This window comes from Melanotaenia boesemani, chromosome 1 (assembly GCF_017639745.1).
Source record: "Melanotaenia boesemani isolate fMelBoe1 chromosome 1, fMelBoe1.pri, whole genome shotgun sequence".
NCBI classification, from domain to species: Eukaryota; Metazoa; Chordata; class Actinopteri; order Atheriniformes; family Melanotaeniidae; genus Melanotaenia; species Melanotaenia boesemani.
This window is the reverse complement of record NC_055682.1, coordinates 17,677,519-17,705,062: the sequence shown is the minus strand read 5'-3', so window position 1 is coordinate 17,705,062 and position 27,544 is coordinate 17,677,519. Positions and strand designations below refer to the sequence as shown.

At 38.3% G+C, this 27,544-nt stretch overlaps 1 protein-coding gene across 3 annotated transcripts in view; it reads right to left on the bottom strand.

Annotated features, from left to right (window-relative positions):
* Positions 1 to 6,599: 6,599 nt before the first annotated feature.
* The window catches only part of acsf3 (acyl-CoA synthetase family member 3), a 40,784-nt gene continuing 19,839 nt past the window's right edge, over positions 6,600 to 27,544 (bottom strand). For all 3 annotated transcript variants that reach the window (XM_041991515.1, XM_041991507.1, XM_041991523.1), the window contains exons 7-10: positions 27,133 to 27,259; positions 12,409 to 12,543; positions 11,902 to 12,013; positions 6,600 to 8,798 (exon numbers count right to left, since the gene is read on the bottom strand). In XM_041991515.1, coding sequence (XP_041847449.1) covers positions 8,684 to 8,798; positions 11,902 to 12,013; positions 12,409 to 12,543; positions 27,133 to 27,259 — 489 coding nt within the window. In that variant the 3' untranslated portion in view covers positions 6,600 to 8,683. The remainder of the gene's footprint in view (positions 8,799 to 11,901; positions 12,014 to 12,408; positions 12,544 to 27,132; positions 27,260 to 27,544) is intronic.

Here is a 27,544-nt window from a genome sequence, read left to right as displayed (position 1 = left end):
ATTTTGATAGCGCAGTGACATTTATTATGTACATTCCTGAAGTCATCATTACCCAACATCATCCTGAACCTAAGAAAACACTTTGCAACTGTAGCTTTCAAAATGCTGCGTCACATTACAGCTGAGTTCTGTATTACCAGATATAGAATAGAATAGAATAGAAATACTTTATTAATCCCTTTGGAGAGTCCTCAGGGAAATTTGGGACCAGATATCAGTGTACTGGCCATTTTAAACACACACGGTGGCTGATTCATCAAAGAAATATAAGAGAGCATTAGAGGAAGAAAAAAAAGAAATAGAGAAAGAGACAGACCAAGTGATAAAATATTAACATCGGACTGGCTTTTACTGGCTGGAGAGAACTCAGAGTTCAGGTAGGATGCAAAATGGATAAGGAATCAGTCCTCATTAGGGGGCGTCTCACTGAGAAAATCTGCTATAGTTCAGTAGTGCTTTAACATTACATTCAAAATTGTAGTTTGTCTGCATGCTAAACTTTTATTTCGCCAAAATTAAGGTTTTCAATTCTGTTTGAGTATGTTTGAGTTTATTATTAAAATCAAACAGTAAAATGTTGGTCAGTTTGTAACATTAGGAAAATCCTGTGATGGAAATGCAAGATACGGTTTGCATTGAAACTTGTTTTCTATTTAGTTCCCCATCCTGAGCATGCATGGGATGGTGGGTCACAGTGGAAAGGAAAAAAACCTCTCTTTTAACAGTAAAAAACAACCTCTGGCAGAACCCGGCTCCGGGAGGGCAGGTATCTGCCTTGTTTGGTTACCTACTGAGCAAGAAGAGAAATGCAAGTTAATAATGTCAATAATGTCATAAATTTATACATGGAAAGTGGAAAGAGTAAAGAAACAAAAAGAAAATGAAGTGCTCAGTGCATCATGGAACATCCTTCAACAGTCTAAGCCTATAGCAGCATAAGTAAGGGATTGCTAACCACCCCATAACCATAAGATTTATCTAAACGGAAAGTTTCAAATATCATCTTAAAGGCAGAGAGGGTGTCTGCCACCTGAACCAAAACTGGGAGCTGGTTCCATAAGAGAGTGGCTTGATAGATGGACGAAAGATCTCCCTCTCGTTCCACTTTTAGAGACTCTAGGAAACACAAACCTGCAGTCTGAGCATGAAGTGCTCCATTGGGAAAATATAGGACTACGAGACACTTCTAACCCACCAGAAGTAGCTGGTACAGGATGCTAAATGATCTGACCTTTGTATTTTGGCGATAATTGGAGATCTTGGAGTAAGACTGGCTTTCAAGATTTCTTCATGATTTTGTTTGTAAGAGCTTCCCTAAGTTCCCAACAGAAAAATCAAACACTGGTGTTTGTGTGTTTTGTAGACACCATAGTTCATCCAGTACATTTTAATGGAGAGCATGAGTTGAGTCTCATTAATTTGGGCACCATCTGCAACTTCACAGCAAGATGTCACGAAACCAAAATCACTATTAAACTTAATGCTCCTTTAAATCTGTGTGGGATGAGATTGGCCTTCATGTTGGACTGTGTTCTCTGAGTGCCCCTCCAGAGGACAGCTGGAAAAAAAACGCAAAGGGCTGTTATGAAAACATCACCATTTACAGGTATGCAAGTATTGTCATAAACAAAAGCAGTAACAATCCTACTGACAGGAAACTAACTTTTGGAAATCTATTTAGTGGTTTTTGAGGCTTGCAACCCTAATATCGAATTAATAGTCATGGTACTGAGAAAATCAAGGGATACCCAAAACCTGTAAAATTCATCATGCGGAAACAAAGACTATAGAGTTTATAGCCAGTTCATCTGGTAAATGCTGAAATTCTGAGTGAATTTTATGCTTGTTTGTTAGGAAAATCAGGGGAGCAGTAGGATTCAACCACTGATGATTATAACTCTGTTTAAAATTTTCTCACAATTCAGTAAACAGTTGTTGAGATTGAACAGTTTGCGCTAAAGTTTAACATTATTAACCCTCAAGTGATGCTAGTGGTGTTACTGATAACAGTTGGACAACATTACAATGACGGTGATGAAGAACAGAGAGGAAAAGGAAGCATGAGGCAGTAACAGAACAAGAAAGAAGGAACACTTTCACAAAGAAAAAGGCAAAAAGAAAATTAAAAGCGAGTCAGCAGGAGTTTCACGGGAACAAAGCCCGAGGCCAAGCCAGTGAGGTGTAGCTTTAGAATAAACATAAGCCCCATGTAAACAACAACCTGCCGTCACAAGCATTGGTTACACACCGACACAGGCCCGGTGGCGTGCTGGATTCACTGATGTGTGTTTGTGTGTATGTGCAGTGTACACTTGGGTGACCCTGGGGCTGAAGAGCCTTGTCTATCATCCTCCCATCTCTCGTTTTTCTTCACACTTACATTCATAAAGCCTGTCATGTTGATCAAGTAGCTGGAGGTCCAGAGCCTTTTGTGACTGTCAAAAGTCTGCATGTAAATGTTTGACTGTATAATTATAGCCCCATTTTCTGTTTGTGTCTGGAATGTGCAACAGAACATCAGTGCATATATGCTTTGCCATGACTTCAAAAGTGTTTGTCTCGCTTCTTGAGTCTGATGTGTTTAATATGCAGTTCAAAGAGAGGAGGGAAGAACTTCTTTCTCCTGCAGAATCATTCATGACAGATGGCTTTCATGTTCAGAGAAGACTGACAGGCAGAGGCTTCTTTGGAGTCACAGTGAGGGGATGGGTGTCAAAATAACAAACTATGCACTAGTTCAAATCTGCAGAGAGCGCATTATTACAGTGTTGACCTTTCTGCATAGGTTGCATTCTGAGTCAGGCACAGCATGTGGTGGATTTAGAATGACTGAGCCTACATGATATAACTCAAGGCAAGGCAAGTTTATGTAGCACATTTCAAATTAATTAAAACATTATGTAGGGGTTTGATAAAGATGTGCACGTAACCAGAGTTGAAGACCATTTTATATTGTAGTTGCTTTTGAACCTGGTGTGCACGTTGTGTGTTGTGTGTACTACACTTGTTACCAGATGATTCCACTAAGGGGCACATTAGAGAAGTCAGACCGGATAGAGTTGGGAAATATGTAGGGTATAAACACAACAACAGACATGGCTGCAACAAAAGAAGTTAACATTTTTTTTTTTTCAGATCACGACAGAAAACAATGGGGCGGTATTGTAGATGGTATCTAAGGCCCCTAAACCAAGCAGGCTATGTCTTATCAAAACTTTCCATTGCTATCAATCCTGTGACCTCATATCTGATCAAATTGGTTCGTACACTACCCCTATGGGCTACTTGTATGCTGCAGCATGCGAACATGTGGCGTTAATTTCTGAGGATATGCACAAACAACACTTCAAACAAACAGAAAATATGCGAAACACCAATGATAACATGTATATGTGATTAGCATATTCTTGGCTGAACTCAGCCTTACCAATGGTGAGTTGTTGCAGGGAGAAAGAAGTTTAAGAATTGAGGGAGTTGTCAGGGAAGGAATATAAAAAACCTGTAAAATTGGTGGAGAGTGATCATAGCTTCGTGTTATGTAAGATTAAAGATTAGTTGTGTTTGTACATTTCCACACTGTGGACACTTTGCTTTTGCAAACCACTCAATACTTGTCCAGCAACATATTCTCACTTTGCAGCACAATTTCATTTCTTTATGTAGAAAATAAAAGTAAGACAAGATGTTGCTCCTGTTCCAGCATGCAACTCAAGGCATGTCGCTATAGTGACTTTGAAAATGCCTGAGAAAGATTTTGCAAACAAAATGTGCAAGTGAACGTTAACCCTATCCCTCACAGTGTTGTTTAAAGTTATAAAAAGTACTTGTAATGATTAAACCATGACTGCAGCTACTGAAAGAAAAACCAAAGAGGAAGTAAATGAACAGAAAACAAATAAAATAGTTTTCCAAATGTTGGAATTGAATGGCAGTCCCAAATTAGTCCTATATCTCTCTTCAACTCCCATCTGATTTGCCTATTAGGACCTTGTTGCTTGATAATAAGTGAGCTGTGTAAAATGACATTTGCAGCATTTCGCTGCTGGTATTTATTTTTAGTGCAACGAGTACATTCTCTACCACCAAAGAAACACTCGACATGATGCAGTGGCACAATAGTCTCCCAAAGGTAAAAAGAACTTAAACTAAAGGGTCACCCAGTGCATTGAAAACTATAAAGGCCAAAACAAGCCCTTTTACTTTGTCATGGGCAATTGCCTCTTGTATTATAATCAATAATTCAATTACTCATCTGCCTCCATATAAGCCAGACCTTAAAAGATGGGCTTGATTGAAAAAATGGAAGTTTTGCATTTCTTGCAACTGTCACAAAACTTTGGAAAACATTGCTGCTGTAAAGAATAAAAACAGGTGCAAACAGCTGAAGTAGTTTATAAGATGGGTCATTTATGGCCCATGAGAAATTTCCAGACACTTTTTCTGTGTTTGAGCTAATTTATTGTGAATGGCAACTGGGTCTGGCTTCAGGTGGCATTGTGGTACTAACCTACACACCATATTTTTCACAATACAAATACAGAAATGTGTATTTCTGTATTTGTGTTGATGTATTTGTATCCCAAAATCCTCAAAATATGAAAAAATAAATAAAAAATGTTTTCAGTTCAATTCAATTCCTTTATTATCCCCAGAGGGAAGTTGATTTTGCAGCCAGAACACACACACACAGGACAGACATCACATCACAAACATCAAAAACAAAATCAGAACCAATGGCATATGTCAAAAAGATGGTGTAAATGCTGGTGTAGTAATTCACTTGCATCTTTACCTGCATAGAATCCTTAAAAAATCCTAATATGAATCTGGAATATGATTCATAATATAACATGAAACTTTACTTATTCTTTAAGGTTTCATGTGTGAGCAGATCCACTCATCTCCACTCATGCAGCTCAGTGAAAGATTGAACAACCAGAGTGGCTTTAATGAAACTCTTGTCATTTAATTTATCAAAACTTGAACCGACTGCTTATAACTGTCTGGCCACTTGTTATAAACACTGGAATCTGCTTCCCTTCAGCAACGCTTATGCCAAGAGTGGATCCTGAAAAGAAAATGAGTCAGAGATTGAATGAATTGGCATTTGTGTCTACTTTTTTGTTTTGGTTAGCTTGTGACGCCACCTGTTCTTATTTAGACTGGATGGATCTGTCATCTAAATAGGAAGTTAAACTCATCTACAAAAACAGATTTCACCTCAGAGCCAGTGTATCTGTAACCCTAAAAACATAACATCCCCTGCTTTTATAATGTTTGCTATTCTGCAGAAACAATCCCTCTGTCCCAAACAACTTCATCGATGTCCCCCATGACCAACCCTCCTGGACCCTGGGGCCCAATAAGCAGCCATCTGTAGACAACCTCTTCCAATACGCTCCAGCAAACATAAGCAGAGGGGGTTTGAGCGTGTGTGTTCGACAGAAAGACAAAACGAAGATGGTTCAAGGGCACGTGTACTCCATCACTTGAGCTTGAGTCCAGGGAATAGCCACTGGTTCGTTCTCCCCCTTGTGAACCCAAAAACCCCTGTTGACAACCCACTATACAAACACACACACACGTTAAGTCCGGTGCAACTATTACCACATAGCAACTCCAAAATCTTCAGCTTTCATTTTGACCCTTTGCTGCTGGCTTCAGCCTCAGCCTTCTTGCCACTGGCCCTGGTCGACTCCCTGCCGTGGCGTGGGTGGTTGGGTGGGGCAGCAAGGGGATTTGGGGGCACTGAAGCTGTCCTCTGGTGCTCTTGCAGCTCTGCTTGCTCATCCATCGTAGCCTGCCAGCCCACAGATCGATAGCACTGCTCTCTTAATCAGGTCTCTGGTGACTGTGGGCGGACGAGTGTGAGTGTGTGTGTGGACAGGAGGTTGCGTTGGCCAAGGGTTGCACTTATCTATCTTTTTATCCTCAGTTCTTCGGCTGTTCATCATGACTGTTTATCTCATTCGGATTTTAGTGCTTTCTGCTCCTCTTTATCACATTTACAGAATATCACTCACTCAAAACCCTATGCATCTGTATTTCTTTAATCCCTTCTCCTCCACTAACTTTCTTAAGATAGCTCTTGTAAATGTTCAAACCTCCCTGAAAGTCTTGTTTTATATTTACTTTCTTCTCTTTGTGATTTTTCTCTTCTCTCCTTACACACACAGTATATTTTGGTGTCTCGCCAAGGCTTATTCACGAGGTTGGCAGTTGAGTGGGTCCCAGTGCAGCTGCAATCTGTTGTGGCTTGTGATGAAGATAGAGAAGGCAAAGTATTGGAGAAATTGAGATGAGAAAGCATGAGAGGTGTGAAGAGCGAGCCAGAGAGAGGGTTAGTCAGATGGAGTGCGGGGCATCCAGCTGTGGTGTTGTGCCTTGCTGGAGAATCCGCCTTCAAGCCGTCATTGCACCTGTGTAAGCACAGCTGCATGCACACACACACACACACACACACACACACACACACACACACACACACACACACACACACACACACACACACACAAAATAAATGTATTGGCACTGAGGTGTATGGAAAAGTGAAAAAACCAAAAACAACTCAAAAAGACTTTTTAATTACATTTTCTCCCACATTTTTCATTTTCAAAATAAGAAAATAAGTCAAAACTATTCAGAACATATTTTAAATTCATCATTCTCCTTCTTCATCATCACATTACCTTTGATTTGAGGGTGTAACTGCAAATTATCTTTAAATTTGGTAACACCACACCACTTTCAGAACTGTCATGTATTCTCTGATCGCACCAATAAACATCAGAAATTACAAATCAACTTTTTAAAATAAATATTGTTGGCAGTAGATACTTTTGAGTCCTGTTGGTTGATTGTGGGGACATCAGCGAATCGGCTTGTTCCAACTGCAACCAGCAAATGTTTAAGAGGTGTAGAAAGCTTGCAGGTTAGGTCAATGCCTTGTTTTGTGGACTGTTCTGCTTCTGGAGAAGCATAGGACAGGCTTAGTCTAAAATTATGGCTATGGGCACATGCAAAACAATATTTCAACTTACTCCTGACTTTCCATTGACATGAATTGCAAATAGGCTGTTCTATTCATAATACCATTTAAATGTTACTGAGCACACTCAGATTAAATATTTCCTGCCACATGTTACATTCCACTAATTACAGTTTGCAAAGTCTTTATGACATCAATATCACTCAAAACACACAATATTAAACCACTGTAAAAGTGTGTTTTCCATTTGCTGCAGCATTCTTGATCAGATCTAAATTCCACCAGAACCAGTGTGGCCAGATCTTGTGACAGAAACAACCAAAGCGATCCATGAAAACAAGCCTATAACAAGAGCAGCAACCAGAGTCACGATAAGAGATCTGGAGCCAAAAGCATGTTTTACTGAAGAGTAAAGCAGCAGTGTGTCAGACGATGATGAGACTGGTTTTTTGTACCATTAGAATACTCCACATAGCTTATTGCTCACTCCAAATTTGTGGGTTAAGGTAATCAACAACTGCTGTTTTAGTTGTCTGTTTCTTAGGTGGGGTTCTTACCAGGACAGTGGTGTGTACGCTTTCTACAGCGGCACAGCAGCAACTGCCTGAACTTTAATACACAGCATGACTCTGGCCAGGAACACATAGTTTGGAATAATGTGTATCCAACATAACTCAAAAAGTTGAGACCTGAAAGTTACCCATGTGCAACTTCAGAAGAGAACAGTTACACTCAGTTGATGGAACTAAAAATCATTCATTAGGATCATCAATTACCATCATAACAGTTAAACTGGATTTTTACTGTCTGGAAAATTGCCAACACACTACGAAAGGTGTGATGTTTATGATATGAAGTCAAAATTATGACTAACAAATATTTTAATGTGTGCAGAGAACTGCTTCCATGATGCTTGTTTAAAAATATTTATAAAAAAAAGACACTGTGCTGAAGCACATGAAGCTGGCGTTATTTGGTGTTTTAACCGGGATATTATGGGAATATTGATGTGCATGAGAATGTAGCCAATGAACAATTATGTTGACCTGCCAAGGGACTACAGATGAAAATGAGCTCATTTGCTAACTTTGGCACATTTACATCATTTAAATCCAAATGGAAATGTTGATTAATGTGTACTGTCTATTTTAAATAAACTGGGGGAGGATAAGTTGTATGCGATATTGTAACATCCACATAAATTTAAAAATGGTTTTCCAGCTGAATACTAAATACTGGAAAGATAATTTACTCCAACTGTGAGTGGTTTTGATGATGTGGCTTATTGTATTTATCAGACTTGATCTTGACTAATTTAGTTGCAATCTAGGTAGGGACACAGTTTCTCTCCTCTTGATGGAGCTCTTTTTGTACTGATCCAAACATCAAAGTGATGATTTCCTGAAGTCTCTTACAGAGTAACCAATAAGACAATACTTGGTCCTTATTAGTCTGATATAATTACCTCTGTAGCAAAGTTTGCATTTGTGATTAGGTCAACTCATGGGATAAATCATTCTCTAAGGTATCTATCTATTATTTTGCATTTTACATTCTCCCTTTGTACATGTGTGTAATATTTTCCTGAACTGGAAGGAGCACACAGAGATGGCCAGGAAGTGATGCAGACCTTTGTTTTTTTTTCTTTTTTTTCTTTTTTGTTTGTACGTTATTACAGGAATCAAAGTTGTCCAGTCATGGAAAAAAGTGTCGCAGGAGGTCCTTCTTATTGACTTTGCCCATCTGATTTCTTGGCATCTCTTCCACCAGCACCAGGCCTGTAGGTATGGTGTAGGGTGCCATGCGTTCCCTGCAATAAACACTCATGTTTATACAATGAAGATTGTTTAGAGAAGAGATACACAAGGAATAAACAGACACAAACATGCACAAGGACACGCATAACACTGACAAATGCACTAATGTGAATGGGAGCATGCAAACACACACAAAAAAGAAAACAAAAAACAATTGCAAAACAAAGGCACGCCCTGTGGCACAGTAGTGGAAATAAGGAAAGAAATGTCCTTCATACGCTCTGCAGCTTTCCTCCCTAATATCCCCAGTTTGCTTCCAGACACAGACAATTCCCTTCATACAAAACAATATAGGCCTAATCACTGTGAGATGAAAAAAAATACAAATAATAAAAGGAAAACAGAAGGCTGAGATAATTAAAAGTCTTTTATATCTATTTTTTTCACTTTTCAGTGGCTGGCTGTTGCGTCAAGTCTTGAAGCCTGGAGGTTTTTTTTTTTATTTATTATTATCTTCTAACCTAGTTTGTTTGTTTGTGCATTAAGAGTGTGCATTTCTGTGTGTATTGTTGTTGTGCAAGTGAGAATAATGACTCATACGGTTGCCATCAAACATTCCTTTCAGCAGATGTCTCCGCCTCTCCGACTCAGTGTGTAAAGTGTGAGTATATGTGCATATAAGTCTCATGCTCGTGTCACCAATTTCTCCAGGGCAGCGTGTTTGTATGTGTATGAGTGTGTGTTCATGGTAGCGTGGCACACAGAGGGTGTGATAAAGATTCAGACTGACAGCTGAAGCCGGGGCACTGAAGAGTGAGCATCCATCTACTTGTTTATGTCTCATTTTATCTCCCTTTGTCTCCTCTACACTCTGGCCTCAGCAGTGTGCTGTGTGTTGGCGATGCTTGTCCGCTGGCAGGACTCTTGGCTGCAAACACTGTGTGTGTTTGTGCGTGAATTTGTGCGTCACCCTGGGTCACATGCAGCTGTAGTGATCTACCACACTGGACCAGCAGCAGGATCTAACATCCACACTCCATATGGAGCTGTCAACCTTGATGCACACACAAAGCTGTACACATAAACTGCACCTGTACAGAATTCCGAGCTGTGACTAAATGACACTGCTGAGTTGTAAAACGGATGGTGAGCAGGACAAAAACAGATGGTAGGAAAGTTAGGACAGGGGTGGAAAGTGACTAGTGTACAGGGCTGATTGCCACCAGTTTCTGTTTGCATCAAACTAAATAAAATCTAGTGATGTGCAGGATGGAAAAATAAAGAACTTGCAAGACAAAGCCTACCATAATGATTATTTGTTTGCATCCTTTTTTTTTTTTTTAATCTTTCATCTTTCCTGATGCTCCTCTCATTAGTCCATGTCTGGCCTCACTTTCTCTCACATCCTTTCCTATTGATCTAAGGGCTTCAGGGCCCTCAGATCAATATGGGAGATGTAAGCTGAACTACTCAGAAATCTGCAGAGTATGAATTAGTAGCATCCATGTAACTACCACAGGTCTGAAAAAAAACTTGACCCCCTAATAATCAGCAGAAAAATATTTAACCAAGACAGGGCAAACGGTCCTGCACAAACAGGGTATGACGCTGCTTTTGTGCTTTGTTTTTGTGAACTCAGAATGATGGATGACTTGTAAGCTATTCAGGTCACAGTCTCCTCTGGTGGTACAGATTTGGAGTCCACCTGCAGCAACAAAGTCCTTTTTAAAGGTGGCAAGTGGTTTACTGGTTAGTGTTACCTTCTCTGGATGTTCAGCATAAAAAATAAGATTTTACTTAAAAAATACAATGTACTAATAATAAGGCAAACAATACTGTCACGAGTACCCGTTTACAGTTAAACCTCCATGAGATTTATGTGTTATCAGACACCATAACTGTGCAAAGTGCTTATTATGTTTATTAATCACCCACTTTGACAAGTGCGACTAAAATATAAAAAAAACCCTCAATATTCAATTTAAAGTAAGCCCATATAGTAATAATTTCTACTTTAATAAACTGACTGTGTTTGAAGTTTTATATTACCGAATGACATTTAAATGAGCCAAGTTTACCTTTTTGCTGGGCCTTATATGTACTTGAAACGATGCAGACTGTTTTGTTTTTCCCAGTGAGTACTACTGCACAAGCTAACACTAGGGTATATTTTGTGCATCAGCAGGCTGGGGTCTGAATTACATAATTGAATCATCAGATGGAGTATGGGATGCTCTTTACGGATGTCTGAGTGGTGTCTGACTAATTGTGACTGAGACAACCATGTGCTAGAAAACAAACATGGATGCTGAATCATGCATGTGTGGTGACCACAGCTGCCTGTCTGCAAGGGAGTATCATTACAGCTGTGAGGTGTTCACATTTGAAACAATTTGTCTTTTTGGCCAACAAAAAAAATCATGTAAAAAAACTAAAAAAAAATAAAAAACATTCTTTATTTAGTTATTTTTACCACAGGCTAAGTCTTTCTGTCATTTAATCTGGAGACACACATTTAGTCTGTCAGAGCGCTGTTTAAGCATCACACTGCTGCAGACATTTCATTCTTTGTATGTTAAAAAACCCAGTGCAACACCACAAAATTAATCATCAGAATAATGACCTTAAAAACAATATATGGAAAATTAATCAATAAAAAAATTAGAGAAGACATGCAGTGAAAACTGGAGAAATTAACTGGCTTCAGTGAGTCAGTAAACTCCACTGTGGCTGTTTGTTCTGACTTTCTAAAATCTGTGTATTCCTTGAAAATCTTGTCAAAATGCTTAAATTAGAAAAGTGAACTTGGCAAACAGCTCATTTTCACTCCTCAACTGCATCTTGTGTGTTATTTCTGTGGTAGCTCGCATAATCATATAACAGGTAAAGAGAAGAATAATGTTGCATTAAATTTGTCTTTTCTTTTTTTTTACTTTTAGCACCTTTGGCTCTTCTTCCTGGCATCTAAAATTTCTCTAGACCAAAGGTTTGCAAGCATTCTTTCTTCTTTGCTATCTATAGCTGGAGCCTGCAAGTCTAGGCTGTCAGCACTCATGCACCGATTAGCTAGTCAATGATCATTTAAAAAAACCGAGGAATGACTTAACCAAAATTTTGATTATAAAGACAACATTATCTGTCTGAATGTCACTGTACCTTGCCCAGGTCTTCAACTCTGCCAGGGTCAAACTGAGCCCCTTCTTCAGCTGCACCACCGCGGTGACTTTCTGACCCCATGTGGGATCTGGAGCTCCGATCACAGCCACATCTGAACCAGAGAAAAAATTAATAAACAAAATTTAAAATGAATAAATAAACTTTATCAAATCAGACTATCAGTAATTTCATACTACTTAATTTTACCCATTGCTTTTCTTGGGAAAAGGATCCGTTTATTTATTCATTATTAAAGACCAAATAACCCTGGACAATTTAACTAAATTAATAACATATAAAAAAATAAAAATAAAAAATATAAAAATTTGGCTGAAAGGGAGTAACAAATGTAAACTTGTAATTTTAAACTCTGTTATTAAAGTATTCATTGTTATCACGGTAAAATACTCAGTAACAACATATCTGCTAATTTATTTAGGGGTTTTAGTACATGTTCACTACATACTGTCACATTGCTGTCTCAATAATTCGACAAAGAACTCATACCTATGATGTCTGGATGAGCCAGTAACTGACGCTCTACCTCGAGTGCACTGATCTTGTATCCTCCACTCTTAATGATGTCAACACTGCTGCGGCCCATGATCCAATATACGCCGTCTTTATAGACTGCTGTGTCTCCTAAATGACATACATGTCCATACAAGAACAGAGGGAGTGTTCAGTAAAAAGAAATGAACATCCTTTATGGTTTGTTGTTTTTGTTCATAGGGAGAATGGATTGATTTAAAAAGTTGTAGATTTTCACATTAAAGAAACCAAAGTAAGTAAATGTGCATAATCAGCAGCTCAATAGCATTTTTGCCACATTTATGGATTTGCAGTTTAATATAAGAAGCATATTCAGGACTATTCTGATGTTAAAACACCTGCATGCATTATAAAAAGCTGCTACTATTTTTTTTTAGCAAAATTACAGGGACTTTTTGCATTCAATGGAAACAAATCTTGGCGAAAAATAAATTAATAATAATAAATAACATTCATTTTAACTTAATACAAGTATTGTAGAGTCGGTAGATGTGTGTTTGATAAAAGTATGTTTGCTTCGAGGCAGAGAAGTCGGAGTGCAGTGAATGGATGAGTGTTCAAGATCCCCTGACATCCTCAGACACACCCCCACTCCACACACACACACACACAAAGGTGTCTGGGGGACAGGTGTGGGGGAGGATGAGTACAGTTTGTGGGATGAGGGGAGCAGCTGGGCCTGGGGATGATGAGCAGAGGAAATGGGTCAGTATAGATGAATGAAAAGAAAAATGGACAAAGGAGGGGGAAAAAATGTCCTTTTGGGTTATTACAGGTGGTGCGTTTACCTCAGCTGGTACCAAGAGGATGGATGTGTGCGAGACACTGATGGAGTTAGGAAAAATAACGTAGTTCAGACTGGAGAGTTAGACAGAGAGGTTAGTGATAGGTTGAGGCCACAGTACCTCTGAGGTAGAGGACATTGAAGAGTCTGATCTGGTCTGAGCAGAGCGCAAAGTGCATAAAGAAGTGCCATCTGGAGAGTTTCTCCCTTCCCAACATAGCCCTGTCTATATGGTTACTATTAAAATCCCCAAACTTACACACACATTATACATGCACCCAAGTTAACCGAGTTCCAGTGGCAAACTGGAAATCCAGGGTGACCATTATCGACAACACAAAAAACCAGTGCTAAATAAAATATGGACACAATGCTGATAAAGGTTGAAAAATATTACATGTGCAAGCGACTGAATAAGACACAAATTGACAGAAAAGCTTGTGACTGCAGCTATTGAAAAGTTCTTCTGTGATGGACAGCCATGATACATTTTGATGTTGGCAATGAGGAGGTTAATCTGAGTCAAAAATCCAACTTTAAGAGGCAATTCCAATTGAAAGAAACTCAGAATTTCCGACCTCCAACTTTCTTTTACAAAGCCCCATACGACTCATAAGTCAAGTCACACTGGATTAACTTGGCTTATCACTGACTAATCTGAATTGCCAAATTTGTTCACCCTTATCAGCCAATATCATTTCCTTTTAACAGAGCATCATGCAGAAAAACATGTTTATAGTGATTTAGAAATATCGCTTATTTTGTTGCTATCTCAGTCTGAACATACTGCCTCTCGGATGTTTGCCATTCCAAGGCCAGAAATTCTTGCATTTTTAACCTACTTCTCCTGCTACTGTTAAGATCCCACACCAGAAAAACAAGACTACAAATTAATAAACATAAACACTACAACAATAGAGGAGCATATAGTTTATGTTCATGCCAAAAAAGGCATAAAATTATATTTAATATTATCATATTTAAGGCACCTAAATCAAAGATGTCTGCAACAACACTACCTCAACAGCTCACCTACATTTATCATTTATATCTTATGTATGTGAAGAATTAATTTTAGATGAAGTGCACAACAAAGATTTGAAACAAAAGCAAAATGAGGAGGTTGTCATAACCCCGTTAAAGGGTAATTAATATCGGGTATAGTTTCAGTGTAAATCGTTGCTAACTGACCATATCGACAACGTTAACAGTAGTATTAATGTTCTTATTGAGCTCAACATAAAGCTAGATAAGTATATTTAGCAAAATATTGGAGTATTCTTGTTTTGAAAGGATAGGGGGATGCTCTAAAGGGCTTAACACCAGTGGACCCCCAGTTACAGCTATGTTAAGTGGTGCACATTTGCAGAAAGTATAACAGACTCTACCACTGAAATATGAGGACAATAAGTAGACCATCCTTACCAAGAATCAACACGATGAAGCACACAAAACTGTATTTCAATAGAGCTCTGTTTTTACTGCCATCTAAACTTTTTCCTTTATTTAGTCTCATTTATTCTCTACTCTAACCCTATATTCCTCCATCCATCTTAACCATCTGTCTACATTTTCAGTTTTACCTGCTCTATTGTCAGTGAAACACAAAAAATGTTTTTCTTATCTTTTAGTCTCATCCTTACCCTTCATTTTTCCTCGCTACCTCTCAAACATCTCTCATCACATCTCCTGTTTCCTTCTCTCCACCCATCTTCCTGTCTCTTCTTCCCCCTCCACCTCAGCATCAATAGAGGGCCCATCTGTTCCCATACATCATGCACTTCATTTCAGTTTATTAGCTGGGATAAATCATAAATATTTCATTATACATCACGGGCGGCTGTCGCCTGCACACCGACAATTTATCACCGCTGCCCTCTCTGCCGGCTTGCCACGGCGGCTATAAGCTTTCCAGTCTATTAAACAAGATTGATACAGTGTGTAAATTTAGATATTGGGAATTTCTTCACAGACCACTGCTCAGCACTGATAGGCCAGGGTAACAGGGGAGGAGAGGAAAGATGGAGGGAGAGGGGGAGAGCGAAGAGGAGTCAGTTGGGTGTTAACACTACTATCAGGGTAGTTACAGTCGCCTTCTCTTTTGAATGAGGGGTAGAAAAAAAGAGAGGGAAAGAAAAGTGCAGGAATAATTTGGTTACAGCCATGTAGCTTTCTCATCATATGCAAATAGATATGGAGTAAATAGCAGTTTACATGCACATTGATAAGATGACTGTGTATACTGTGAGTGTATTCACAAACTGAAACAGATAAAAACCATAAAATCCCTCCATCTGGCTGCAAACATTTTGAGTGTAAAAGGAGAAAACAACATTAATGAAGCAATCTTTGACAAAAGCGTTGAAGAAAAAAAAAAAAAAACACTTAGACAACAAAGTTGAATAGAGTTTGAAGTACTTATACAGGACTCTTTGACCTTGCCTCTTTGAAGAGAGGGAAATAACGAGGGATAGAACAGCATGTTTTGAGAGACGCACAAGTGGGAATAGAGATTGGAGAACACAGACTGATAAAACAGGAAAGAAGGGCGGAAGAGAGATTGTTGGTAACTGTGTTACTAGGACGCACACACGTTTGTACACATACTCACACATATACTGTATGAACTCGCACACAATCAGTACTTCAGGCATCAGAGACTCTGCCATTATGTGTTATGGCGTCTGAGGCAGATATGGCCGAATGGCTTTCTTAATTAAAACGATAAGAAGCCTAATTGCACTGGGCTTTCATCTTATTCTGAGGCATTAAAGAAAGTGAAGGCACACAGTATGGCAAAAATAAAGAAATAAAAACAGAGCAAGAATTTGAATGAGGATGGAAGGCCATGAAAACGTTGTAATGTTTTTCAGAAAACGGGAAAAAAACATCAGCTGGTTCTGCAGAACAAATCCTCGGTTACAGTTTAAATGAAACAGCAGCAAATCTATACTGAATTATTTTAAGCTGTTAATCATCCTTTTATCAACAGGCAAGACAACATTGTGTAGATGAATGTTTTATCAGTAGCTGTAGAGATTGATTTTTTTAAACAAAAATGAACAACCTTCTTTCATTTATTCATTCCTAATATATTTTATTAAAAACATAAATCGACTGAGTTATTGACATTCTTGAAATATTCTGTGGTGAACCAGAGCAGAAAAGAAGAAAAGTGAATTTTCTGCTATTAGAGGAGATCAGCCAGTTGTGAAGTAAACTCAGAAAATGCAACATTCATCATATGGCTTACAAAAGCCCACATAAGTGTCTTTTGTTGAATATTACAGCAATAATTCTGAATCAGCATTAAAGGCTCTTCTCTTTTCTCTTGCTTCAGTTTTCTCTGTGATGTTGCTCTTTAGTCAAATCCACTCTCATCTTTCCAACAGCCTGTTATTTTATATTGATCAATAGCAGTCATTTTTATTTTTTTTATCTTCCATATTTGTGTCTGTTGTTTTATTGACTGATTTGGTTATGTAGATCTTCATTGTGTCATCATTTTCATGTTAATCCTTCACACTGTTATATCGTGTTTTATATATTTCTGAATAATTCTTTCACTGCCCTGAATGGAAAGCAGCCATATTTATTTTAGCGAGAAGAGCTTCCCTCCTGGCAGTCCTTCCATTCAAAATATATTGTGTCTTTTTCTAATTGTACTGTCATAAACTTAGCATTTAACATGCTAACTGAGACTTGTAGAGACTGAGATGTAGTTCTTGGATATTTAGCAAATGTTCCAAGCCTAGCAGGAACTGGCCTTGGGGTGAATATTGCAGGATGTCCACTCCTGGGAGGATTTTGCAACTGACTTGAATATTTTCCACTTGTATATAATCTTCCTCAGTGCAGAATGATGGACTCCACATTGTTTGGAAATGAACGTTATAACCCTGCACAGATTGATGGACAGAAACATTTCCATCTCTGCATTCATTCCTGACCTCTTTTTTCAATGGCATTTTGTTAACACACACCTGAATGCTGCAGATCAGCAAACTACTGAACTTTTAAAAAAAATCTGTGACTAGGGCTGGGCGATATGAACCAAATTTTATATCTCGATATTTTTTACCTGAATCATGATATACGATATATATCTTAATATTTTTTTTTGTCAAGTAACCACACAAACAGTTCTAATTTACAGCCTTCAGTGCTAAATACACAGGATCAGCAGCACATGTGCATTAAAACAGTTGACTGAAATTAAAGCAGCTTTATATTAAATAAAATGCTCCTAAAACAAAATCAACAAAAAATACTTTTCGATGATTATAACAAAAATACGGCTGTGCAAAATACAAAAGAAAAGATGCTTTTAACTCTAAACAAGCTATCTCGATATAAATGATAGTCCCTCTTTCTATATCGTGTCTCGATATATTTGAAAGTCTCGATATATTGCCCAGTCCTACATGTGACTAACTCTTTTGAGTAATTTGCAATGCAACATTTCTCAGTATGAAACACACAAGCATATTTAACACAAGTTTAAGCATGCAAAAGATTTCAAATGTCCAGTTGTAAGGCTAAATGCAAGGTATTCTAGTTGAAGTCAAAGATAGGTAACATCCTCCTGGCTGCACAGAGCTGTCAGCTCTTTCCCCGTCAAATAAACTGTTTGCCTCTCTCCCTGAGTACCCACTCAACACACACTCAAAGCTGGGAGGGAAGCATAGCAGGGGCTATTCACTGAACGTAACATTTTTGTTACTTTGAAAAATATAATGGATGATTTCACAAGATTGAAAACAAGATATGGGTTATTTTTAATGCTTTGCATAAATCATTAAGTGTGTCATTAAAACCATCTATGCCAAAACTCCATATTTCATTGAGTGGATGGCTCATACCTCACCTAGGTGTTCATACACCTAGTATGAACATGCTGCTTTACTCAGACAAAAGTAAAAAGAAAAAAAAATAATAGAATGAAAAAGGACAGAATGGGTCATAACAATATCATTATAACAATATAACAAAACATTTCAGCCTAATGCCACTGACATCATTGCTGGATGTGTTAAGAAAGGAAAAATGGACCTAAAAATCCACTAAAAAAAGGTTTGACAGAAGCCAGTTTAATAGGTCTGAGCTGAAATGAAAGTATAAGTTTGCAATCTAACATGGTTTGAGTGATCAAAGTACCATTTACTTTATGTGTAAAAGATGTGACTGACATTTAACTTCCTGTAAAGCATATACGTTTAGTAATAATATGTAAATGTGCCCATGATCACATTAAATGTAAATTCTCCTTTCACTGCAAAGTATAATATGAAAAGCTGCCAGTATAAAATAAAAGTCTATAAAATGAATTTTGTGGAGACATAAAAGCTATGATTATAAGTCAAATACATCAACATTTGAGTAATACTACTTTGTAAGCCAAGGTGGTTTTGTGAGTTGATGTGACATCCAGTCGGACCCAATGCGGCCCAACTAAGCTTTAGCAGCTTTGAAGTCCCCTAATGAAGGCTATTTCAGCATCAGTCTTGAATCCTGTCTCCTCCCCCCCTGTCTTACTCCCTCTAGTGAGTAAAAACTAGTCCAATGTTGAAAATAGTTTTATCTCTTGTTCTGTCACTTTCTGTCTTTCTTTTCTTAGGTTTTATTGATAATGTCCTTTTTTGCTGAATCAGCTATGGTGTATGTTGATATACAGTTGCTGGAGTGTGACACACTGTCGTAAAACAAACAAACAAACACACACACACACACACACACAAAAAAAACAGCTGTCACATGACGCTCTGGGTGGGAACAGGGTGTTATCAAGTGCAGTTTCTCAGCCCAAAGATGCTTCAGGGGGCAATGATGGCTCCAGAAATGTACATAATGAATGTTACTGTGCTATCAAAATGAGCCAGAAGCATGGTTTCAGACCTCAAGATCTTTCATAGATCATGTAACTATAAGAGGAGGCTAACACAATTTCTGTCTGTACATAAGTGAGATATGTATACCAAATGGTTCAGTGTGAACTGGTTGAACTAAAGTCTACAGCAACTAAACATGACTAAAGTGTTGGCAATGAGCACCGCTCTAAACCTCATGAAATGACACAAACAGAGAAATGGATCAGATTCAGGTCAGATCTTGACTGTGCTGTGAACTGCCAGCTGGCTACTGCATCACTTCAGCGTTTCTACTGGCTGTGTGAATGCAAACAACAACAATATCCCTTGATGGTATATTCTACATAGAGTTCTCCAGTCTTCCTTTATCCATTGGGAGTTCAAAGATTTGTCTTGTCTGAAAGCACTTTATGCCTTTTATGTGCACAATTTATCATGTCCACTGACATCAGCCGATGAAAAGAACTGAAGGTCTGGTCCCCGTGACTGGCCGAGATGGCTCAGCATATACAGCTAATCACAAAGCAGGCGGTACCCTGGGCTAACTCAAGCCTCCCTCTAACTAGAATTTTAATTGCATTTCTATAATTCCCACCATTATTTGACAAAATCAATTTGACAAATAAATATTGAATGACTGAGTATCAAACACATCTAAGCTGAGTCAAAACTGACATGTAAATGAAAATTTAGGCCATTTAAATATTTTCGCATCCAAAGAGCGCAGGCATGTCTTTAATTCCTTCAAATACAGGAGGTTCCTTTCCAGTTTATTATATTCTGTTTTAAGTTATACAATGTGAAATCATGAATTCCTCTTCAGTGTTTGAAGGTTTACTAAACTGTGTGTAAAGAAATCTCTTAAGCCACTTCAGTGTCAAGGTGTTCCCATGGCTACACCTGACAACGGAGAAATCAATTCAATATTAGTTCACAGCAAAATATTACATACAAGGTTCACTGAGTTTTTAAGGTTCAAGTTTGCAAAAATTCAGTTCAAGCTTTAAGATCATGCAGGTGAATTCTTAGCAGATACTCCATTTATATTCATCATATAACTGCTGTAAAAAAAATGCTAATAAAGTTTTTAAGATAGTCCAAATCTATATTTGACATAATCCAGCTACCTCAGAGTGACATTCAAAATGCCGTAAACATCTTTAGCCAGCTTCTCTTTGACCTAAAAGTGTCTTCGCTTTTAACTATTACCACTTAATCCGATCAGGCTGCTGTGAAGGTGACCATTTTCTTAACTTTAAAATAAGCATCCTAAAGCTGGATTGTCGTCCTCTGTATACTCTTTGCATGCCAATAAAGTTTTTCAATGAATAATTCCAAATATTACAGATCTTAGAGGTTTCTGTTTGAAAGACCTGCACTGTTTATACATGCCTCTACACAAGCACCACTGAAGTGTTTATCATGAGTTTGATGAGGAGACTACTCTTCTGCATGAAGGGACAAGTGGAGTCACCATCATTCATCACATTCAGCACAACCTAACCTCTCACACTGCAGGTTAAAACTGAGCGCTCTCCATCACTGTGGAAAAAAAAGATCTGAGCAAAGATGAGAGCGGTCCAAAAGTGAGTCATGCCTCTTCTCAGAGTGGCTGTAAACACTTAGCATATATGAATATTAATGTTCCACATTAAATCCTTGATGCCTAGATGGAAGTGTTAATGAGGATAAATAACAGACAGTCAAGCAGTGAAATCTCAACACTGACATTATTTATCATCCTTAACTTTTGTCACAGCTCCTTTTTTAGTAATTAATATCGTACAAGAAGGCACTTTGCACTTGGATGAGTGATCTAATTTGTTTAATATAATGCAATTAAAGGAGCTTGAATTGCTTTATGTTAATGTTTCTGATTATACTCGTTGCTGGGTTGCCTTTTCAACAGCAGAAAACAGACTGAACTTGAGGATTGATGACTGTCTCTGATCTGCCATGTTCATCATGGAAACTATTCAAATGCCGTTAACATGAACCATCTTCACACTCAATCAAATAAACCTGATCTCAGTCAAGCTATACATCCATTACAGAAAGAAGGCGACGTTTATGATGCCTGAATTGAGGAGGCCAGAGTTAAAAACTCACATTATTTTCTTTTTTGTTTTTTTTTTTTTTTCTTTGCTCCAGACCAGAATAGATTAATAAATAAGAGAAGAAAGGCATCATGGAGGGAAGATTAGGTTTTTAAATATACTTTTAGATGGAAAACTGGGCAGCTATTTTATATAGTTACCAAAAAAAACAAAACAACAACAACAACAAAAAAAACATTAAGTTCAATAGCTCACTTGAAGCAAGGTTTAACTAGTCACCTGCAAGTGGTGTTAATGAAACAAGGACTGCTGTGTGTTGACATCTCAGCTGTAAATGTTATGGGGACTGCTGATTTGAGCAAAGTGCTGCAAGGGGGAGGTTGAATGCTGAACGAATCCCACTGGGAGTTCTGACATTGGAGTTAGGAGGACACATTGTGACTTGGGGTGAAATATGACATTGGAAGAATAGCAAAGGATGAAGGCACAGAAGAGGAGAGCACAGCTGGGAGCAAAAGTTCAGTGCACAAATGACTAGTGATGGCGCTGCAGGATATAAGGCACACTTGTGCCTGTCTGTTCGCAGAGAATATACCCTGCAGACCTGAAGCTTACCTTTACAGCTCGGGTTACATCTCTGCTTGCTTGTGTGTCGCAGACATTCATGCAAATTTAGCACTAAAATATCCAAAAATCAAAAACACCTGCGTCAACTTCCAGGATGCAGATTTAGGAAACCGAGAATATATTTTGCCCATTTAATTTCTAATTCTAGCTCTAAAATGGTTCAAATAGCTGAGATTAATAGGTTCTGTGGGAATGAGTCATTAAGGGTGTGAAACTGAGGTAAAATGGCAAAGATTAACCCTCTTGTTAACATTTCTACCCTTGAGCCAGAGTCGCTCTCAGTTAATTAAATGAGCCCTCAGATAAGGCCTGGCTAATAATCACCCCCAAAGCTGCTGCCTACAATCGATGTTCCTTATTCATCATTAAAATGCAAAATTTGGAAATAGCTAACGTCTAGCTTCGCTCTTTTTTTTTTTTTTCAAATCCTTAATAATTCATGTATCCATAATTTAAAAACTAAGTGAATATTTAGAGTATAAGCATCCTTCTTGAAAGGAGTACTGACCTGTACCTTGGTTGACATGAGGTAAAACCTAATTCCAGTTTGTTTTACCTCTGCTGCCCCCAACTTGCTGTATTAACATGTCCACTGTACATAAAACTCAACAACAAAAGCTTTTAAATTTAGTCCAGTTGAACCCTAATTTAAGCTTTAGACTTTAGACAGACTCTTCTGCAGAGCACAAAAGGAGAGTTAAAAAAGCAAAAGGGGATCAATGGTGTTGGAGATGTTTGTGAAGATGGGTGGAAGGAGAGCACTCGGGTGACAGCTTCCCTATAGAGCTGCCAATCACGTTAGACCTGCACCTGCTGATTCTAGAGGAGACACCTCTGACCAGCTGAGAACTTATTGATCTAAACCCTCACAGTCTGTTCTTGCTTTTCTTTGGATGTTTCCTTCACCTCTTCTTCCTGTTCACCTGTCAGGTTCCACATTAGCTCTATTTTCTTGTCTTGCTTCTTCTTCCACTTTGTGTCAACCACACAGTGCTGGCATCCTTATCTGCAAAATGTTGGGCTGCTTTTATTTCCCCTTATTTTAAAACAATTCTGCTGCCAATCAAAGGACATGTAAGAGCTTTAGGTACTGAACTCATGTAGGAATAACATCTATCCAGCAATATAGTCGTTTTGATCCATGTGTATCATGTATTTTTTATTTGTGCAAAGATATGTGAGAGAAGGTGATGAGAAAAGTGAAGACAAAGAGTAAAAGGTTGGTTGATAATTAAGAACATAAAAAATATGCTGCAACACATATGGAGCTACGGTAACATCATATATAATATCCTTAAAATAACACTTGTAACATGTTAGTTTTGTACGGAAGCTGAGAGCTTGATGATTAAGGTAGACTCAGAAGTAATTGGTTAATGTGTTATACCTGATTTCATTGATCAGAATAGACCCCATGTAAAATGGGGAGGGGCTATAGTCATGCTGTATATGTGTAATTGTGTAAATGAGTGACTGGTAAAACTTAGTCAGACACATTGCAATTTCAGCATTTGTCAGACTTAATAAGTCTTATTAAGTAAAATCGAATATATTGATCAGTGATGGATGTTCCTCAACCTGACGTCAGCCTGCGTCCGTTGCTGGCTTGACTGTTCTGAGGCATCCCAGTACAGAACAGCTCTGTACTAGGAGAGAAGAAGATAATGGCTAAGCTCTCATCCATGATGAAGGACAGACCCCCTCCTGAGCACTGACAGCCCTGAAGAGATCCTTCAGCGACAGACTGCTGCATCCAGACTGCTGGATGTAGCAGCGTGAAGAAGCGATATTGCAGGTCCTTGATTCCTGCAGCGTTAGACTGGAAACCAGCACTGCTCCCAGTAGACCACAAACACACTCAATAAAATCCAATATAATTTATTATTGTACATACTTAATTTTCTTATTTTTTATAATTTTTATATATTAACAACATATTTCTGAGAGGAACCTGTGTGTAGTTTGCATGTTCTCCCCGTGTATGCATGGTTTCTCTCCCAGCTTCTTTCCACAGTCCACAGAGTTGCATGTTAGGCTGATTTTAGTCTGATTGAATATTTATTTCTCTGTGTTGGTTCTGTGATGGACCAGGAACAGCTCCAAGCTCCTCATGACCCTATATCTGAATAATCCGTTCTCTCGAAATAAAAAATAAATTATTATATATTATTATATTATATATTATATATATTATATATATATAAAAAAAACATGCATGTACGACTGCTTGTTTTGAGTCTGACAGACACACTTTTAACTACTTATTGCACTCTTTCTCTGTATGATTCCCAACTGGAGAACAGGAACCACTGACAGTATGTCCATTCATGAGGAAAACATAAAATTCTTAATATCAAATTGCACATTATGCTGCATTAAAAATATATATATATATACTAACACGTCCTAAACTTGGAGGGGAAACTGACTAGCATGAGAATATACAGCAACAAGGAATTAACCAGTTTATCTATCAAAGTTGTGCCACACGTAATAAACAACACAAAATCTTAATCAACATCTTTCAATTTCTAGTTAGAAGTCTCCCCTCTGCGAGGTCTGCAGCTGTTTTATCATAGATTTAAATGAAATGTATATATATATATTTTTTTATGTATTTGTTTTATTTTCATTTTTAACTTTTACTCTACACAGGGACACACACCAAAAATGTTAAAACTTAAATGGACGATGGTAGTGGAGTATGATTTTATCAACACCCTTTCCCATTTTCCAAAGACTCAAAGAAAACAAAAAAACAGCAACTACAAAAAGTGATTACATTTTTTCTTTAGAACGCCACTCCAAAACAACAAGCAGGGAACATAGACACAATAGAAATAATATTTATAGAGCAAAAGAATTAAAGAGCAATTATAAATGATAAAATAAATTATTTTAAGAAGCAATGATAAACACAACATATGTATAGGTGAAGTGTTACGAATAAATGGGTATGTATATACACAATTGTAATACATAATGTATAGAATGGACATAGTACATCTATGTACCATCTTACCCTGTAACAGCAACATAGCTGTTAGTTTGCTCTTTGTTTGAGCAACCAGCCACGTGGCAGCATTGTCTAAATGTTTTCCATTGTGATTAGTTTAAAAATGGAGGAAAAGCTTGGAAAACAAACAAGATTCTTCAAGCAACAGATGAACTCTCTTTAGTGTGGTGATGTGACTTTGCAGACCTTTTACATGCATCAAATATATTTATATCACACTCAGAAGAAAAAAAAACAGGTTTTCTTTAATGTATCAATTTTGACAGCTATAAAAAGTGAATGTAAGTCAGATACATTAAAAGCAGTACTCATCCTTCTTCTGGATAAATCCTAGAGGATATAGAAAAAGTGAAGATACGTAAAGCTTCATGCGAAGGTGAAGAGAGATCAAGCATACAGTCTGCCAACAAGACAGGGTGTTAGAAAGAAAGATGCAGTGTGAAACAGGGAGCAGGTGTGAAGCTTAAAAGGATGTGAGAGGGAAGTACGGAAACTAAAAGGATGATCCAGAGTCTGTCTAACACTTATTGTCCCTGAGAAATCCTCACCAAGAGGGCATGTGAGTGTACAAGAACAACCTGTGTGGCTCTTCATTCTTCACAAAAACAGGTTTCCCGCCAAAGCAAATGCCTAAATCTCCTGTTGTGTAAAAAGTTCTTAGCAGAAATATTTGATCTCAATGTGACTTAACTTTTCAATTTTTAATTCAATAACAATCTATATATAAACCATGACTCCCATGACTCATTCACTGATGTCAGTCTTTGACTGATCAGAAGCCTGCAGATGTTATAGTTCCAGCTCGACTCAACTCGCTTGGAAACCCAGCTGAATAGGTACCTGCTACGACAGAAAACCCCAAAAAGCCAGTTGAGCCAAGTAGCTGCTAGTAAACAAGAGTCATAAAAGGCCTGGAAAACCGACTCTGCAGAATCAGCCAGTGCTGACACATTGCATTATGTGAAGATGATTATCATAGTTCACATTAATTTTTCTCTTTTCCACATATCAAGTGGTGCCACTGAAGACATGTAGGGCAATCTCACTGTTAAAATTGGTGTTTTTATGTAAGCCGGCTTGTGTTTTTATTTAATCAGAAATCAGATTTGTAACTACGTTGTTAATGTCTGAATCCCCGGCTCAAATATAAAGAGTTGAGAACTGCATTTACCATCTTAAGAACAAAATAATAACCAGGTGCTGAAAACTTGAATACCAACAAGAAGAAAAAAAAAAGAAGACCCCAACCACTTTGCATCCCTGAGCATCTGTGTGTGTCTGTGTGTGTGTGCATGCGTGTGTTGAAGCTGGCATCAGGGAGCCCTGGCAGCAGGGTGGGTAAGGAACATGTTTGATAGCTTCGTACAGAGTAGTTCACAGAGCACGTATTGTATAAGTGTGTGTGTAGGTGTGTGTGTGGCTTGAGGGACCAGTCTGCAGGGAGCTGATTGCACGGGCTCTCATTATGTGGCCAGAGGCTGTAATGGAGTGTGACAGCAGCGTGCTGTGCTCTGGATCTCTGTCCATCCAGCCAGCAAAGCCAATTAAAACACTCTGTCCTGCCTTGCTTTGCTCTCCATCATTCGGTCCTTCCTTGCTGGACCCACTACTCTACATCCAACTCCAGTCCCCCATGCCCACCTTGTCTGATTCCACCCTCAAAGCTCTCTAACTCCTCGGACACCTCATTTCCAAGCTCAGCTCTTCCTCACTTTTTTGTTTCTGGCTCATATTTCATGACATCTGCCCTCCCTTGCCAACTTAATGCCTGCTTCCAAGTAGCTTTGCTGTAAATCATGGTTCCTTTTGATTTTTTTTTGTGGGGGGGTGGGGGGGCTGCAGAGAGTGAAAGCCTCTGATGACAGCTTCCTTCTGTACTGCCTCACATACACACTAAAGAAAAAGAGGGACGGAAAAGAAGAGAGCACTACGTGTTTCCTCAAGACCCAGAGCAGTCACAACCACTTAGGAGGAAAAATGCCCTGCAGCACCAAAAACACTCATAGTCCATTTATCACCGCCTCATAGTCCACCAAATGTGTGCACACAATACACACATAGTCATTGTGCATATGTGTGTTTACAACCAGGACTGAACTTCTGGCTTTTAAGTGTTTTAAATCCTATCTTGAAAGTACAGTTTGTAACTCAGGTGAAAAATTCCACTGACATCTTTCTCTCTCTTGTAAATTTCTCTGACAGCACCAATCATGTAGCGGCAATTAATAATAGAACTTATTCCCTTTCCAGGAATTGTGCGGCTCTGTGTGTGTGTGTACACTGCTGAGAAGTGAGTCAGGAAACAAATAGGATGAGAGGAAGGTCTACCTGTTTTGAACCAGCCATCATCAGTGAAGGACTCTTTGGTCTCATGGGGTTTGTACCAGTACTCTTTAAATACCGATGGACCTCGAATCAGAAGCTCCCCTTCTTTACCCTCAAGACCAGGACGTACCTGTAGACACATAATTTAGAGTTCAGTTAAAACTGACCAGCATAAAGTTGAATGACTTATAGATGAGCTAACTGATCTGTCAGGCAGGGTGACAATAAATAATCAACTGAAAACACAATCAGCACAATGAACACCGCAGGAGATCTTAGCTAAACAGTGCCATGGGTGGGCCTAACATCTTTGTCATGCTAGTTTTAAGTGTTTTCAAGCTGTGTTTCAGGATAAATTAGAAGACATTGCCTGCTTTGTATTCAGAACTTCATCTGTATCTGTGTCAGTCTGCAG